Below are 18,246 nucleotides of genomic sequence, written 5' to 3' on the forward strand. Positions count from 1 at the left end.
GGGCTTGCTGGGCTCCGCTCTCCGCTCCCGATACCGATCGAACTGGCCACAATGGCGGCGCGCACTCGCTAGCCACCCCGCAGGCGCCGCCCACCGTGCGGCGCCTATTGGGCGCCGGATTCCGTCAGTCAGTTGCCGCGCCTAGCGATTGGGGTGTCGAGGCGCGCCTGAACGTTCGGGCCTATTACATTGGCCTTGGGAGCCCGTCTGTCAGAAGCTGCGCGCGGCCATTCGCTGGGCTCCAGTCCTCTTTTCCTCCCTCCTCCTCTGAAAAAAGAGTAGATAGGTTGTAACAGGCGCTTGCTTGCCTCGCACAGTCTGCCAGTCGATGGGTTTCGGGTGGTGATTGGGCGAGAGCGCTCCCTTTTCCTGCCCCTCCCTTTTGGGGAAAGGCAGAGTCAGGAAGTGCCCTTTCCTAACCCTACATGGGGACCATGTGGCCGAGGGAACCTAGGTCCCCTTGCGTTGTGGGGCCGCTGCCGCCCTTCCCCGATCAAGGCCTATACATTCTTTGCCCATGCGCCCACGTTTACTCAGAAGTCCCATGTGGTTTAGTGAGTCTTACTCCCAAGTAAGTGTGCACAAGGTCGTGGCCTCTTGTCGCTTCGTGTGTTTACTCAGCCTTCGTTATTTTCACCGGGGCTTGCCTCTCAGGTAAATGTGGCAGAACAACGGTGGAGAACCGGTTTCGAAGACCCAAAGGCTTCCTTCCCTCGCGGGCCAGCACCTAAGGGCCGCGTGGAATGGGTGGGCGGAGCCGGGGCAATAGTGGGTAGAGCAACAGGTGCGACTCTTACCTTTGTATGGGAGGCTACTTCCCCTCAGATATTTACCTTCCTGATCCCACCCACGCATTGCTCGCCCCAGCAAGCAGCACTCTTGCTATTCTGTAGCGTGCAGAAGTCTGAAAATGGTGTGGAGCCAGGATGGTGAAAAGGGCATGGGCGGGGCAGAGTCCCAAGAACCAGGTAGTGGATAGCTACGATCTGCTTTTCAGGACCTGTGGTTCTACACCCCAGAGCCTTAGGGCAGCTCCACACTAAACATTTTAAATACATTCAACGCACATCTAAACCACATGGAAGGACAGATCCTGAAGCTGAGGCTCCAATACTTTGGCCACCTCATGAGAAGTGAAGACTCCCTGGAAAAGACCCTGATGTTGGGAAAGATTGAGGGCACAAGGAGAAGGGGACGACAGAGGACGAGACAAGATGGTTGGACAGTGTTCTCGAAGCTACCAACATGAGTTTGACCAAACTGCGGGAGGCAATGGAAGACAGGAGTGCCTGGCGTGCTCTGGTCCATGGGGTCACGAAGAGTCGGACACGACTAAACGAGTAAACAACAAAAGCACATGGGTTTTCTCATGCTTTTTTCTGGGGGGATGCAGGGGTACGCATACCCGTAAACATTTTGTGAATCCAAGTTTGGCTTCATTGGGGGGCAGTATTTCAATATGAATAAGAAAATGAGAGTACCCCTAAACATTTTTAAAGAAAAAAACCACTGGTTTTCTCAAAGACCTTACAGAACTCTAGTTTTTCCCTCACAGAGCTACCATTTCCAGCACCCTTAATTCCCAGGAATTTTTTTTTTGGGGGGGGGGGAATAATGTGCTTTAATTGTATACTGCGGATCTGCCCTTAGTCAGTGGATAATAATAATTTTATTATTTGTACCCCAGCCCCTCTGATGGGCTTGTGCCAGCCAGTCTGGGAGGCTTCCAGCAAATATAACATAGCACAAAACATTAAAAACTTCCCTATACAGGGTTGCCTTCAGATGCCTTCTAAAAGTTGTATACGTAGTTCTTTATCTCCTTGGCATCTGATGGGAGGGCATTCCACAGGGAGTGTTCATGTATGATTTGAATCTGGTTCCCCAAGGTCCTGTTCTTTACTAACAATCCTTGAACATGCCTGGGAACTTTGTGTCCCTCCTCATTTGAACAAACCAAGGAAACTTTGCCAAAGTGAATTCTAGCTTCCCCCATTCATCCTGAAGCCCCTGTGAACATGATGGCTTTGAAATAAGCATGGTTTAGATTCATTCGACCCTCTTACTCAGACCACATTTTGTCCAACCCACATCAGCTCATCTTCCCAGGCACCAGCTCCTAGTTCTTACCTTGAAAGTTCTCCCCAACTTTTTCTATCTGCTTTCATTTCCTTTTAAATGTTTGTCTGAGACTTTTGCTCCTCCAGCTCTGCCACCCTCAGGCCATGCAATGTCAGCCATTCTGCATTGTTTCTCCTTAGGCAGCAGTGGTGCCAAATTTGGGGCGCCTCTGCAAGTGCACCTGCTCCTAGTATCTGGTTGCTCAATATTTCAAAGAGTAGACAGACCCTTGTGTTACTTTTATTTTTACATGTCTGAGTTCTGATCGTGCTCCTCAACACTGAAGACAAAGCGCTAAACACCAGGAAGATCTATCTGGCAGTAAGAACTGCTTGACAGTGGAACAGACTCCCTCGGAAGATAGTGGACTCTCCTTCCTTGGAGGTTTTTAACCAGAGGTTGGATAGCCCCTCTGCCATGGATACTTTAGTTGAGATTCCTGCATTGCAGGGGGTTGGACTAGATGACCCTTGGGAATCCCTTCCAACTCGGATTCTATGAGCAGATACACTTGCATGACAAGGACTGCTGGCATAGTTCAATCCTAGTATTGGGCTATGGAAGCATCTTGCTTCTCTTCTTCACCCAACCCTTTGCCCATTCCCCCTCTTCATGGCAGGGATGGGGAAATCTGTGGCTTTCTGAATGTTGCTGGGCCATGGTTTTCACTGGGGGAATTGGCCATGGTGTCTGGGGCTAACAGGAGCACAGTATCATCTAAAGGGCAGCAGGTGTCCCATAGACTAGTGCTTGAAACTGAGTATCTGATGGAACCTGCTGCCATAGCAGCATGGAAGACTCAGCTGCATCTACACCCTGTGATCATTGTCTGATCAAAGTATCTGGCAAGCCAGGAAGCTATTTTGCCAAAGATCAGAAGGGTAGGTCTGTGCCACATGTGATGCACCACAGGCTGGCTAGCGTGCAGGCACCACCTGCAAACAGCACACTGGGCAGGTCCATGGATGACCGCAAACAGGAAGCAAGTAAGAGTTGGCAAAGACATTTCTGTAATCTAGGAGAGTGCTAGCTCTAATCCCTCTCTCCTGGTCTGCCAGAAATCCCATTAGGATGTTATAGGCACACGGGCTAGCAGAAAGTTATAGACAAATAGCTTTTGTGGCGTATTGTGCGATTTCTCAAAAGGGACACTTTAGATCTGTATCTGTTCACTCTATTACTTCCTCTCCCCCAGTAACCCATTAGCCTCTGCTTGAAAATCGGGAGGTAGACATTTTTTTTAATATAAAGTAGGGTGAGATCCAATAGGCATTTGCAACTGTGGCAGCTTAGCTACTGCCCCTGCCAAAGCTGTTGCCTCCCTCAAATTATTTTGCTGACTTTTATGCTGTTCCTTCAGTTAATTGCTTATTTCAGTCTATAGCTACACAGTGGTACCTCGCAAGACGAATGCCTTGGAAGACGAAAAACTCGCAAGATGAAAGAGGGCTTGCTTCGCAAGATGAAAATGTCTTGCAAGTTTGTTTCCTTTTTCTTAAAACCGCTTGAAGAGGTGCAGTTGCGACTTGACCATGCTTCGCAAGACGAAAAATTCGCAAGACAAAAAAACTTGCAGAACGAATTAATTTCGTCTTGCGAGGCACCACTGTACTGTATCCTTTTTGGTTTTTGGGGGCAATTTAGGATATGCTTTTAATAATAAAGGGTTTTGTGCAATGCTAATTCTACTGTATACCCACCTAAATTATCGAACATGACGTAGGCCCATTTCTTTCACTGAGAAAGTTAGATATAACCCATTATTCCTGCTACACCCACACAAGAGGAAAACACCAGGTTGTGTTGCTGTATACTCCTTGCTATGCTCTTCTGGGGAGAGGCAGTGTCCAAATACCCAAACAACTACTTCCTGGGCATTGTGCTTGCTGTCTGCTGAGGATTGTATCCAGTTCTTGCCCTACTCCGCGTAGGACCACTGGAGTTAATGAACACAATAACTTGAGTCCACCACTTTCAGCAAGTCTCTCAGAGTAGGACATCATTGGATACACCCTTAAGATTGAGCCACAGGTGCTTAATGAATCACACAAGGTTTCTCAACTGGATTTTTTCCTTCCTATTTCTCTTGAGTAAAAAATGGACTGCCACACCTAAAAATAAAATGACATATATCTAGCATATATACTGAGAACAAACTTGATTCTCCATGCCATTCCTCATGTAGCCAAAACAGCACCACCAATGCAGAAAAGAGAGGGAGCAGCAGGGCTTGAGTGAACCCAGTGGTTTGCAAAAATAAATTTCATGGGGCAAAAGCTTTTTTTGAGGGGGGAGAATTCAACCCAGTGAGGACTAAGAATACTCAGTGGTCCAAAAGACTAATTGTTGGAGGGTGGGACGGAAAACAGGGGAAAGGGAATGAAATGGAGAGTTCAGGAAGAATCCTGGTGGAATCCTGACCAGGAGGCATGGTGCACTGCAATCTTTTATTGGAAGCCTCACTTGCAATTGACCCAAGTCCAGGTTCCCTGGGATGACTCACTCGATGGACTTTGCTGATGTCACAAGACAATGGCCCCCAATAATTCTTCCCATTTGGCAATTCCTTGTGCATTCCAATGGAACAACAGACACTTAACCAAATTCCTTTATTTACAATGGGGGGAGAAAATTAGTTTGGAATGTGGGGTAGATTAGACACCACAGGAAAAACATGGAGCAATCGGGAAGTGATGGTGATCCAAGATGGAAAGAGACTAACCTGGAATCAGGAAGAGGCAAAGAGTCAGTCATCATCACAGCTGTAACACAGTGTACCAGAAACAGCACATTCCAGCCCAAATAAGATGCTTTGTGAATGGATCTTGGCAATGCCACTAGAGGTCCGTGTGGGGTTGCAGCACCCAGAGATACTAGTGATCCACTCAACTATGTAGCTGGGGAGCTCACAGGATTGGTAAACTTTTTTCTCAGCTGGAGGGTCACATTCTCCCTTGTCCAACCCTACATGGGACTTTATGTCATTGGTAGATGTGGTCACACCTGCTGTAGGGGTTGGTGATTGCCAAAGCCTAAGAAGAGTCTTAAAGGATGGATTTTATGCCAAGGCAGCTCACACAATGCAGTATATGAGTGTTGTCAGTAGACAAACCTGATTTCCTTTTGATTAATATTTTCTGCATTTATTGTACTTAATAGAATTTATTTAGCAATGTGCTGTGGGAACTTGAGGGCTCTCAAGGGGAGTGTAGCCTCCACTCTTGACCACTGTAAATCTTTATTCAGCAATTGGTCTGTGTTGGAGACTCCACCAGGCTGAAACAGGATTTCAAAACCAGATGAGCAAAACACTCAGTTTCAAAATGTTACGTGATAATTACATACTTGCCTCTAGTTTGAATGAATGTTAAGATTCCTACAAAGCTGAATTCTGCACTTTTATGGAGCACAACATACACTAAGGTTTCATTCAACTGAAGTCACATTCAAAAGTAGACCCACTGAAATTGATGGGCATTATTAACTTAAGTTTGACAATTTGATGTGGTCTACTTTGAGTCTGACTTGGCTGAATACAACCCTTGGCATATGCTGTATTCCATAAAAGGAAAGAATTCAGCTTCCTAAAAATCTTTATTTTTTTACTCAAGCTAGAGATAGATATGCAATATAGCTTATCCACCCTCCCCAGCTTCATTGGGCCAGGTTGCAGCTATCTCAGCTATGGAGATGGGTACCTACCTTGAGAATCGTTTCCCCCTACATCTCACCGCATTGGGCAATCACCACTGGCAGCTTGGGCTTGTTATTTGGACCGGTGGGCACGTTCTGAGGAGGGAGCAAAAGGCAGCATTATGAGGAGACCCTCAGCCCCTGCTGGGAAGAGCCATTATATACTTTTCCCACCCCTTAGCAAGCCATTTTCAAGATAATTTTTCTCATCTATGATTGGTTGGTGTCCTCAGGACTTTATTTTTCTACTGGCAAACCTGCAACCCACAAAGTTGTGTCTCACAAACTGACGGAGATCCTTCTCAGTTTTGAACTGAAGAGCTGCCTGCCACTTTGAATGATGTAAAGCAGCAGCCCCATTTACAGTTAACAGATCAGAATGGTTAAAAAGGCAGCAGAAGTCAAGCCTGATCACTCAAGCCCAGGGTGGTCAACATCTTCATGTGCTTTACATTCTGCCACAATAAGGACTAGAATCTTAACTTAGATTCCTAAGCTGCCCAATTCTGCATGGTAATCAGACTGCCGACTTGTGCACCAAACCCGCAAATTAGCACAATAGTTACTTCTCTGGCTAAAATACTTACTTCAATTTTTCTCATGACAAGCAGCCCGTCAACTATTTTACCTGCCGGGTTTAAAAGAAAAAAGAAAAAAAGGATGATTTTAATTTTTCAAGTATTTCCAACTCATCGTCAGCAAAATGAAGGTCGAACAATGCAATATACAGATGTGGCCTTGCTTGACCATGGAGATCTGCAGGGGAATCTCTTCTAGGGGTTCCCTATGGCTCAGACACACGACTCGTATCTACTAGGATCTGTGCATTTGGTATTGTAGGATTGATTCTGTGGAACTCCTGACTGAGACCCCCTTCCTGTTAAACTTCTGATGACTGATAAAGACCTTTCTATTTCAGCCAGCATATAAGTGAACTCTCCTGTTTTTATTATTGATTCTATCTACTTCATTTCCTTTGTAACTTTATTGTATGCTGCTTAGAAGCTATGCGTTACAGGCTGAATAAGTTGCCTAAATAAATAGAGGGGGGGGGAAATGAATCATTCAAAAGCAGATAGCAGTATGGGGATGGGCGATGGGTTGTTTTTTTGGGGAGGGAACTAAAAGAATTCCCACAGGCCCTCCCAAGGCCATGGACACACCTAAAGGAGCTTTTCTAATCTTGGTCCTTGCCCAGATTGGAACTAAGAGCATAAGAACGTAAGAAGAGCCCATGGCCCATCCAGTCCAGCATCCTGTTCTCAGAGTGGCCAACCCAGTGGCGTAGCATGGGGGGTGCAGGGGGGGCGGCCGCACCGGGCGCAACATCTGGGGGTTAGGGGGTGCAAATCCACGAGTTAGGGGGCGCAAATTACTTGCCTTGCCCCGGGTGCTGACAACCCACGCTACGCCACTGGGCCAACCAGATGCCTCTTCTGGGAACACTGCAAGCAGGATTCAAGCACAAGAGCACTGCCCCTTCCTGTGGCTTCCAGCAACTGGTATTCAGAAGCATTACAGCCTCTGACCCCTGGGTCAGACCACAGCCATCTATAACCCTCTCTCCTCCATGAATGTTTCCATTCCTGTTTAAAGCCATCACTGCCTCCTCAGAGAGAGAGTTCCACAGTTTAGCATGAAGGTAGGACTTAAAAATTTTGTCCTGACTACTCACCAAAGACTACATGCTTCCCATCCAGCCAGTCACACTTGGAGCAGGTGATGAAGAACTGGCAGCCATTGGTGCTGGGTCCACTATTTGCCTAGCGGGGGGGGGGGGGGGGGGAAATCCACATAAATCATGGAAGGCAAATGCCCACACTCAGCCTCGCTTTGCCACAGCTGGTCTAGTGCACAGGATCCCAAAGGAACAAATAAATAAAAGGTGGTCCTAAGACCGCCCTACTGATATGTCGACTAGCTCTGATCTGGGCAGAGAAATGAAAATCACTTCTTTTCAGGGTGAATAAGCTAAAAACAGATTAAAACATATACCTGCATATGCCTGACTAAACCATAATACTTTTAGCAGGTGCTACACCAGGCCTTTATGGTGGCAGGAAAGGTGAAAAGTACTCTGAGCCCCTGCTGAACGACCGCAGTTTCAGACAGCTTATGAGGAAATTCTGTTTCTTAAAAACTGTTTAATGAGTATTGTGCAATGTATCTGGTGAGTGGCTCAAGGTAATTCAGCAAGCATCATGCCCAAGTAGGGTACCCCATGCCAAAGACACTTGACGTCCCACTGCTTTTTAAAGGCACACCAAATGGCAGGCTAACCCCATCCTTTTATAGGGGTCAGAAAAGGGAGCCTGAAGTCAAATTACCGTATTTTTCACTCTATAACACGCACCTGACCATAACACGCACATAGTTTTGAGAGGAGGAAAACAAGAAAAAAAATATTCTAAACGAAACAGTGGATGTACGATTTTTGTGGTTCATGCTGTAGCCACAGACATGTGATCTGACGGTGAGTTTGGGGTGGCCCAATGCAAAAATCCTGAGGATCCATGTGGATCCATGCTTTGTAACCATGTTTTTGCACCATCGTGGCCCCAGGCAACAGTGGGTGCGTGATTTTTTTGGTGCAGGCTGTAACCATGGATCCTCTGCTCACGACTGCAGCAGATCCCCCTGTCATCTGTAGGCATTCGCTCCATAACACGCACAGACATTTCCCCTTACTTTCTAGGAGGAAAAAAGTGAGTGTTATGGTGCAAAAAATACGGTAAATTACTGCACCACAATAATTTTCTCCAGGCTACTTACCATGGACAGCAGACCAGGAGCGGAGTGTTTCAGCTTGAAGTTTTCATCTGCAAAGGGACCCCGGTAGATGCTTGCCACTCCGGTGCCATCTCCCTGTTTTAGAAAGTGGTCATGCACTCAATTCCACAGCTGAAGTTTTATTGGGAGTGAGTAATGTTCTCATTTATTGTTTATTCTGGATGCTGACAAGTGTCTCTTGATAAAACCAGCCACATAATTAGAACACTTGCAGAAATGTGTTTTGGGAACCTCTTTCCCTGAACAGCTACATGATCCTCCTCTCTTCCTTCCTTCAAATCCGCCCTTAAAAAACAGACTTTCCTCAAGTGGCCTTTGGCTCATCCTCTTAAATCTGTTTCCAGCAGCAACATAGTTTTGCAATACAAGTGTAAAGGCACATTCTTGGGCTGCCCAGGTCTGTTCCTGACACTTTGGCCACACTCATTTTTATCCTTTGACTATGTCCACATTTACTTGTGTCCCTAGGGCAGTTGGCCACTGCTCAATGTGGCCCTTGGTCTGAAAAAGGTTAGCCTGCCCTGATTTACATAGATTGTATGTAATAGTAATAATAAATAGCTAATTGAGGAGTTTTGTGCATGGTCTAAATCAAAGTGCTGTGGGCTGATTATTTATTGCATTTACAGTGGTATCTCAGCTTAAGAACTTAATTCGTTCTGGAGGTCTGTTCTTAACCTGAAACTGTTCTTAATCTGAAGCACCACATTAGCTAATGGGGCTTCCCGCTGCCACAGCACCACTGGAGCACGATTTCTGTTCTCATCCTGAAGCAAAGTTCTTAACCCAAGGTACTATTTCTGGGTTAGCGGAGTCTGTAACCTGAAGCGTATGTAACCTGAGATACCACTGTATATACTATTTTTCTGTCAAGGCACCTAAGTAGGTTTACAATTTTAAGGTACTAAAGCAAATGATATAACATCTAAAGTTGGCTGTGGGGCAACTGAATGTTGTCTGTGCCTGCCTCTCTTGACTTCCTCTTGCCTCTTATTTTACAACTGACGTGTTGTATGCAATATCAAGGCTTGTCCATTCAGGCACCAATTCAGGTAAGTCTGCCAGAACATATCAGACTACCTATTTTGTGAAGCTTAAGGGCAGTTACACAAAACTTTCTGCAGCCTCAGTTAGCTTTTATTGAGCACCCACCAAAGAATTATATTTTGTTGGGCAAAACATGGCTTAGGGTGAACATGCAGACTCCCATAGAGGAGCTCATAGCTGCTTTGCTCCTCCTCTGGCCCTGCTTCTGTGGATTAAGCCATGGTTTGGCTCAGCATGTCGCCTGAACTTGGGTTCAACTCAGCCAGATGGGCGGGGTCCCAACAAGCAACAGGTTGTAACTAAAGGTAAGATTCCAAGAGGAAACACTGCAGTGTCCTTCCCCTTGATGACAACAAAGCAGAATGAAAAAAAATGGAGCACTTACATTTACAAAATCACCTCCTTGGATCATGAAGTCCTTAATGACCCTGAAAAAGTGGATGAAATAAATAAAGTGTAGGCTAGACAGACAAAACAGTTACTCTTCAGCACACAGTTGGGAAGACTGCCAGTTGGCTGTGTGTTCTTCAGTGGCCTTGCAACCAGCCAAAGAGCAAAATTGCACCCACAGGGCCACCTGCTGATCATTGCCGGCATTGGAGTAGTTGTTAATCTTACTCAGAGCAGATCCACTGAAATCCATGGTCATAGCCATTTCTATTAATTTCAGTGTGTTTACTCTTGAGTAGGACTGATGTTGTCTACAACAGACACCTATTGTTTTTAATGAAGGAATGGGAAGAAGCTATTTGTGCTGCTGTTCCCAAATCCTGCTAAGCCTTGTTTTCTATATCAACAGTGGGTGATCCAAGACAAACTCTTGAGAAACCCTTCAAGGCTTGCCCCTTGAGCAACACTTCCCAAACATTGGGTTGTTGCCATACATCGAAAGCTTCACTTTAAGAGTCAGACAAGCAATGTACCTGTGAAAAGTGCTGCCTTTGTAGCCGATAGGAACTCCATCTTTCCTAGAATACAAATATACAGACATGGTGAATTTGTGAAGCCTCGGACCACAGGAACTACCCCACCCCAGTCATCAAGGCATTCACATCTGCAGTGGGTCTTGAATTGGTGACCTGAAAGATCTCAGATGTGGTTTCAGTTGTGCGCCACCAATGAGCTTTGGTCAAAGAAGTGGATTGCCAAAGGCCACACAGCCCCAAAAGGTCAAGGCAGGTCAAGTGCTACTTTCTGACCCTCAGCAGATGTGTCTGGGTCATCTGGCTACATATGGAAAGCAGTCATAGAAGCCAGCTTGGACAAAGTGAGAGGCTGGCTTTCTGTAAGATGGGCAGAAAGTGTCCTCCTCCCCCTTCTGCCTAGTGCAAGTCTGCTTTGATTAAACCAAGAGGCCAAGTGCTCTTTTTACACCTGTCTGCACACCCAGGTGAAGGGCAAGAGAAAATACCACCCAGAGAGGCATCAGCGTTCTAATTATATTTAGGACTTATTAGACCAACACTCATCAACACACAAGGGACTCAGACTGCATAAATAAGAACTTGCGGCTTAAATTGAATGGGGAAAGTGTGAGGGAGAAATCAAGGCACAGTATTTCTGCAATCTAGGAACTCATCAAAATCCCAGTTTTCAAACTTACAAATTCCCAGTTCTCAAGGAATGTATACTCCAAAGAAATTGCTGACTTATGACCACTGTAAAATAAACTCCCATGTCACTCTCCGAGCCTTTCCTTCTGCACTCCAGGTGATAAGAAAACAAAAACTCCAAACAACAACCAAGTACATCTCCGGAACCAAAGAAATGTTGTACACAAGCAGAGATGAGCATTTGCAAAGCCAGGCAGGTTATTCTTTGGGGGGTTTTTGATTCTTCTTCCAAGGCGACAAGCCACCATTTGATCTTTAAAATGGTTTGTCTCCTTGATGTTGTGCACTGCTGCAGTGAAAAGGGCAGCTACCTCTGGTTCTCCTATGTATACGTATCACAGCTTTAGAACCCGGCCAGGGAGGAAGGTTTCCCTGCTTGCTCAAATGCTTATTTTTTTACACCGAGACAACATACCTGAATTCACCTGTGCAGAACTGCCTGAAAAGAAGAAAAAAATCTACAAGTTAGTTCTTCTTACAGGGATGTTCTTTTTTAGGCCCACAAGTTTAAGTACTCCTGAATACTGGAATAACTGCTAAGATGGAATTCAGTGTTAAGTTGGAATTCTAGAATTCACAGTGATTGCTAGAAAACCAACTTAAAACTTTTAAATTATTTCTGTTACAAAATAGTACATACCAAGTAGGAAGGGACCAATAATAATCTAAGTTCAGTGCTGAGCAAATATTTTTTGGCTTGTGGGCTACTATGAAAAAGACAGAGAAAAACCATTATGTTCTCCCTCCATGGTATGCCATATTCTTTTGAAAAGGATGGAAGTTTGCTCTGCATTTAGAGAAAGACGTTTAGTCCAATACAGTGATATCTTGATTCTCAAACGCCTTGGTCCTCAAATGCCTCGGTTCTCAAATGCTGAAAACCCAGAAGTAAGTGTTCTGGTTTTTGAACGTTTTTCGGAAGCTGAACATCCGATGTGGCTGTCGGCTATTGTTTCCAGGGCACCTGCACCAATCAGAAGCTGTGCCTTGGTTTTTGAACATTTCAGAAGTCAAGCGGACTTCCAGAACAGATTAAGTTTGGCGCTTTTGTTTTTGGTGGTTTTGAGGTTTTTTCAGGTTTTGTGACTGTGTGGGACCCAGTTCAGCTACTGATTTATTGTGTGATTGCAGGAACTGATAAAAGCCCCACATCCAAACAATATCATCAGTGCAGGTAAGAAAAAAAGTTAATTTTTATTTTTATTATCTACAATACTATCTTACTTATTTTATAGTATAGTACATTGATTATTGCTTTCATTTTATGGATCAATGGTCTCGTTAGATAGTAAAATTCATGTTAAATTGCTATTTTAGGGGTTGTTTTTAAAAGTCTGAAACGGATTAATCCATTTTGCATTACTTTCTATGGGAAAACATGCCTTGGTTTTGGAATGCTTTGGTTTTGGAACAGACTTCCGGAACGCATTAAGTTTGAGAACCAAGGTACCCTTGTACACAAAGAACAGATTATGTCTAAGTCTAGTCTTTTTCTCTTTCCACCCATTGCTTTCTCGCACCATGTGACAGATTGCCTGGGAAAGAGATGAAGAAAACCCAGAAGCCTTCCCAATCTAGTGCCTTTGTAGTTTTGAACTACAAGTCCCATTAGACCTCCTCGTATAGGGTGGTATATAAATTCAATAAATAATAATGATCATCAGCCCCAGTCAGCATGTCTAAAGGCTGGCAATGATGGAAGGTGCAGTCCAAAATACCTGGAGGGCACCAGATGGGAAAGACTGTGCCAGAAGAATGGCATAAGGAATAATATTTTTTCACGTGCACTGGCTGAACCAATCTGAGGAAGGGAGGGGAGGTTATTTATCTGGAGATGGTGAAGACCAGATTAAGCCAGTGACCTGCCAGTTACTGACCTCTGATCAAATCCAACCCTACAGGCAAGAACTAGCTGTGTGGTGAGAGAAGACAGTCCCCAATCAAGGTTTATTGCTGTCTTAATACAGATCTGCCTATGGGCACATTTTGCCATGACAGGTTTTCTGGCTGGATGGAGAGCAAGCCAGTAAAACCAGTGGTTGCATTGTTTACTAGACTCTATTTAAATTCTAGTCAACATGAAAAGGCTGGGGAAATCCAAAGTGCCAAGTCACTATGATAACCAGTGACTACTTGAGCAAATTATTAGTCATTGGATCACAATGAGTAAGACTTTGAGGGGCTTCCCATTTCATGAATCTAAGAGTTGACAGTGGAAGTGAGGAACAGGTTTAAGGATTTAGATTTGCTGGACAGAGTGCCTGAAGAACTATGGGTGGAGGTTCGCAACATTACACAGGAGGCAGCAACTAAAACCATCCCAATGAAAAAGAAATGCGAGAAAGCAAAGTGGCTGTCCAACGAGGCCTTACAAATAGCGGGGGAGAGAAGGCAAGCAAAATGCGAGGGAGATAATGAAAGATACAAGAAATTGAATGCAGATTTCCAAAGAATAGCAAGGAGAGACAAGAAGGCCTTCTTAAACGAGCAATGCAAAGAAATAGAGGAAAGCAACAGAATGGGAAGAACCAGAGATCTGTTCAAGAAAATCGGAAATATGAAAGGAACATTTCGTACAAAGATTACCATAATAAAGGACAAAAGTGGTAAAGACCTAACTGAAGCAGAAGACATCAAGAAGAGGTGGCAAGAATACACAGAGGAATTATACCAGAAAGATATGGATGTCTCATACACCCCAGGTAGTGTGGTTGCTGACCTTGAGCCAGACATCCTGGAGAGTGAAGTCAAATGGGCCTTAGAAAGCACTGCAAATAACAAGGCCAGTGGAAGTGATGGTATTCCAGCTGAACTGTTTAAAATTTTAAAAGATGATGCTGTTAAGGTGCTACACTCAATATGCCAGCAAGTTTGGAAAACTCAGCAGTGGCCAGAGGATTGGAGAAGATCAGTCTACATCCCAATCCCAAAGAAAGGCAGTGCCAAAGAATGCTCCAACTACCGCACAATTGCACTCATTTCACACGCTAGCAAGGTTATGCTTAAAATTCTACAAGGAAGGCTCAAGCAGTATGTGGACCGAGAACTCCCAGAAGTGCAAGCTGGATTCAGAAGAGGCAGAGGAACCAGAGACCAAATTGCAAACATGCGCTGGATAATGGAGAAAGCTAGAGAGTTCCAGAAAGACATCTACTTCTGCTTCATTGACTATGCAAAAGCCTTTGACTGTGTTGACCACAGCAAACTATGGCAAGTTCTTAAAGAAATGGGAGTGCCTGATCACCTCATCTGTCTCCTGAGAAATCTCTATGTGGGACAAGAAGCTACAGTTAGAACTGGATATGGAACAACTGATTGGTTCCAAATTGGGAAAGGAGTACGGCAAGGCTGTATATTGTCTCCCTGCTTATTTAACTTATATGCAGAATTCATCATGCGAAAGGCTGGGCTGGATGAATCCCAAGCCGGAATTAAGATTGCCGGAAGAAATATCAACAACCTCAGATATGCAGATGACACAACCTTGATGGCAGAAAGTGAAGAGGAATTAAAGAACCTTTTAATGAGGGTGAAAGAGGAGAGCGCAAAATATGGTCTGAAGCTCAACATCAAAAAAACGAAGATCATGGCCACTGGGCCCATCACCTCCTGGCAAATAGAAGGGGAAGAAATGGAGGCAGTGAGAGATTTTACTTTCTTGGGCTCCATGATCAGTGCAGATGGCGACAGCAGTCACGAAATTAAAAGACGCCTGCTCCTTGGGAGAAAGGCGATGGCAAACCTAGACAACATCTTAAAAAGCAGAGACATCACCTTGCCAACAAAGGTCCGTATAGTAAAAGCCATGGTTTTCCCAGTAGTGATGTATGGAAGTGAGAGCTGGACCATAAAGAAGGCTGATCGCCGAAGAATTGATGCTTTTGAATTATGGTGCTGGAGGAGACTCTTGAGAGTCCCATGGACTGCAAGAAGATCAAACCTCTCCATTCTGAAGGAAATCAGCCCTGAGCGCTCACTGGAAGGACAGATCGTGAAGCTGAGGCTCCAATACTTTGGCCACCTCATGAGAAGAGAAGACTCCCTGGAAAAGACCCTGATGTTGGGAAAGATGGAGGGCACAAGGAGAAGGGGACGACAGAGAATGAGATGGTTGGATGGTGTTCTTGAAGCTACCAGCATGAGTTTGATCAAACTGCGGGAGGCAGTGGAGGACAGAAGTGCCTGGCGTGTTCTGGTCCATGGGGTCACGAAGAGTCGGACACGACTAAACGACTAAACAACAACAACTTGAGCAAATTATTAGTCATTGGATCACAATGAGTAAGACTTTGAGGGGCTTCCCATTTCATGAATCTAAGAGTTGACAAAAGCATAAAATAAGGAAGCTTTGCTTTAGGGAACCTGTGGCACTCTTAATGTTACTGGATTACAAGTACCACCAGCCCGCAACCAGTATGGCCAATAGCCACAGATGATGTGAGTTGTAGTCAAGTGACATTTAGAGTGCCACATAATCCACACAAGACTCCTGGTTTCCAACAGTCTTTAGAGAAAGATGCCTTCAGTGGACTTCCTGAGTGGGCCCATCAGCTGCCTCCTCACCTTTGTTAATTCATGCAGTTGCCCCTTCATCTGATGTCTCCCCTAAAACCAAGACTGTGCAACTGCCTGGGAAGGGAAAACATCTGAAGGTTGGTCTCCTGTCTCACCATTCCCCTGCGAACTGGAGACAGCTGTCACAGTAATGGAGGGGCCACAGGAAGAGCAGGCCCAGGAGGCTTTAGGGTTGGCAGTGGGGTCCCTGCAGCTACAGGGCAAGGCCAATCCGTAGCACCAGTCCTAGGAGCAACCCAGAGTTGTGACTGGTCACCAGAACAAGCAGCATCAGCGAGGAGCTTCTGCTTTTTCTAACTCAGCATTTCTTGTTTGTTTAAGTATCCACACAAAACAAGATCAGATTTTCTAAGCAACCCCACTTGGCTAACCCCATTTCTGTGTCGGACGTCTAGGGTTGCCCGTGCCGATTTCGACAGAAAATGGGATTTTTAAATTTTATTTTTTAAAAGGGAAGGAAATCAGCCACGTGGGACCAGCCCAGCTTCCCGCGCGCATATGGGCCAAGACGCGTCGCTCTAGGCCTGCAACTCGTTACCCACCGCTACCATCATTGGCATAAAAGGGCTGCCGGAAGAAAAGGAGGCCGGGAGACTATGCGGCCTGGGGCCCGGAGGTGCCGCTCTCGCCGCGCATCTTTATGGCATGCCGTATTGTCTGTCACACACAAACACACGACCAATCCTCCGCCGAGTTTTCTCCTCAGGCTTACCTAAAGTTCTCCGCCGTCTTGGGTACCACGTCGGCGAAGAGCTCCACTTTCATGCGGCCGACCTCCTGGGCATGGGCAGAACCGTCAGAGCCTCCTCTTCCTCCTCCTCGCGCGCCCCTCCCTCCACCCCACGCCCAGACCCTTCCCCCCCTTCAGCCTCCCCCGAGCGAGCCTTACCTGGCCGCCTATCGTGACATCAAAGAACACCACAGGGTTGTTAGGATTGGAAGCCAACACCGCCATGGCGACCACCTCTCACCCGGAAGTGGAAGCTCGGGGCCCCCCCTCGCGGTTCACGGAGAGGCACCCGGTTGGGAAATACGTCACATCTTGTTACTTGCCGGAAATTTTAAATGCTCACAGTTAAAAGCTGCCTCGCGGTCTTTGTTCGGGTTTCCTGTCTGCCGTTGCGCTTCTATTCGTTCGAAGCTTCGACGGAGGATTTTTGTTTCTTTTTGTAGAGATGAGTGGGCTTACCTGTTGCCCTTCGTATGGCGCTGGAAACCAACTCTTTATCAGCCCCCTGCTAGCGTGTACAGCAGTCAAGGTTGATGGGAGTTGTAGTCCAGCAGCGTCAAGGCAACACGGGGTGGGTGGGGCTACCCTGATATGTAGGTAAGGAAGAGACGCTGTTCCACCCGTTTAAGGAGCTGTGGTGAGAAGAGTTTCCATTCCCCACCCCACCCACACATTGGAAGTCTCTTAAATTTGACTACCCAATTAGTTAATTAATTAAAATCAAATTTGTATACTGTACCATAGCTGTCAACCTTCCCCTTTTTTGCGGAGAAATTCCCTTATTCCAGCGCTGTTCCCCGCTGCTATTCCGGATTGTTAGATATCCCGTAGACTGTCCCCGGGACAGGTGAGGCTGCTGATCCCTTCTTTTTGAGGCTGCTGATCCCTTCTTTTCAAATCTGAAAGTTGACAGCTATGTACTGTACCGTCCTATACCCGCAGTTCTCGGGGCAGTTCACAGGATAAAATCACAACACGGCAGCTTCCTTTGTTGGCACAGAGCCACGTGGCAAATATATCTGTGTGGCATTTTAAGTGAGGCAAGGAAAACATGAAGGTGCATGTTTTACTCTAATACACATTCAGAGATTAAAGATGGAAAAAATGAAGATGTTGGATGTGAGCACAGAAGGACATGTAATGTTGATGAACTTTGAAGAATGTTGCCATTGACTGATGAACTGATAGTTAATGGTTACAACTTGGCCCTTGTGATCTACATGGTATTGTTGGATCTTCAAAATCTTCATTCAAAATGCTGCTCAAAATAGTGCTTTAAACGGGGCTTCTGAAGATTCCTGCAGGCGATGTCATTGTGATGTTGGGTGATGCACATTTGGACTATCAAACCTGGCCTGTGAGGGCTGGGGAACATAAGCACCTGGCTTGCCAGGCTAGAAAGGTTCCCCAACCCTGTCCTACCTCAACAAATCCACCTTAAAAACAAGAAAATGGAATTCCTCAAGTTTTGAAAGCAACAGGAAAAGCATTGAAAATATAGGATGAATGTGTAACTATCCAGGAGGCAAGAAAGAGCTAACCTGCATAAGCTTTGTGAAAGCCAGTTAAGATGAATGCTCAATAAACATCTGGAAGGGCCCTTCGTCTGCGATAAAGCTGAGATTATATAAATCCATGCTACGAGATGGAAGGCATTGGACTTTGCACCACTGAAAC

The 18,246-nt window shown here is 45.6% G+C and overlaps 1 protein-coding gene across 2 annotated transcripts; it reads right to left on the reverse strand.

The window, feature by feature from the left end:
* Positions 1-4,716: 4,716 nt before the first annotated feature.
* Positions 4,717-16,943, reverse strand: PPIH (peptidylprolyl isomerase H). Of its 2 annotated transcripts, XM_082233284.1 has the most exons (10): positions 16,729-16,943; positions 16,552-16,616; positions 11,680-11,703; positions 10,575-10,619; positions 10,037-10,079; positions 8,587-8,679; positions 7,490-7,577; positions 6,402-6,442; positions 5,824-5,910; positions 4,717-4,843 (listed from the first exon to the last, which is right to left on the reverse strand). In XM_082233284.1, the coding sequence occupies exons 1-9, from the start codon at positions 16,792-16,794 to the stop codon at positions 5,842-5,844; spliced, it is 534 nt and encodes a 177-aa protein (XP_082089410.1). In that variant the 5' UTR covers positions 16,795-16,943; the 3' UTR covers positions 4,717-4,843; positions 5,824-5,841. The 2 variants fall into 2 exon arrangements, with proteins under 2 accessions (XP_082089410.1, XP_082089411.1); XM_082233285.1 differs by lacking the exon at positions 11,680-11,703.
* Between the last annotated feature and the right edge of the window lie 1,303 nt (positions 16,944-18,246).

Source organism: Podarcis vaucheri (genome assembly GCF_965113315.1).
Source record: "Podarcis vaucheri genome assembly, chromosome: 7".
Classification (NCBI taxonomy): domain Eukaryota; kingdom Metazoa; phylum Chordata; class Lepidosauria; order Squamata; family Lacertidae; genus Podarcis; species Podarcis vaucheri.

Excerpts from the sequence above, each read along its gene's own strand:
- PPIH (XM_082233284.1), bottom strand. The coding sequence starts at position 16,794 with ATGGCGGTGTTGGCTTCCAATCCTAACAACCCTGTGGTGTTCTTTGAT. Across the intron at positions 8,680-10,036 it reads AAGGAGGTGATTTTGTAAAT|GGAGATGGCACCGGAGTGGC; the intron begins GTAAGTGCTCCA and ends TTTCTAAAACAG. Across the intron at positions 6,443-7,489 it reads TGGGAAGCATGTAGTCTTTG|GTAAAATAGTTGACGGGCTG; the intron begins GTGAGTAGTCAG and ends TAAACCCGGCAG.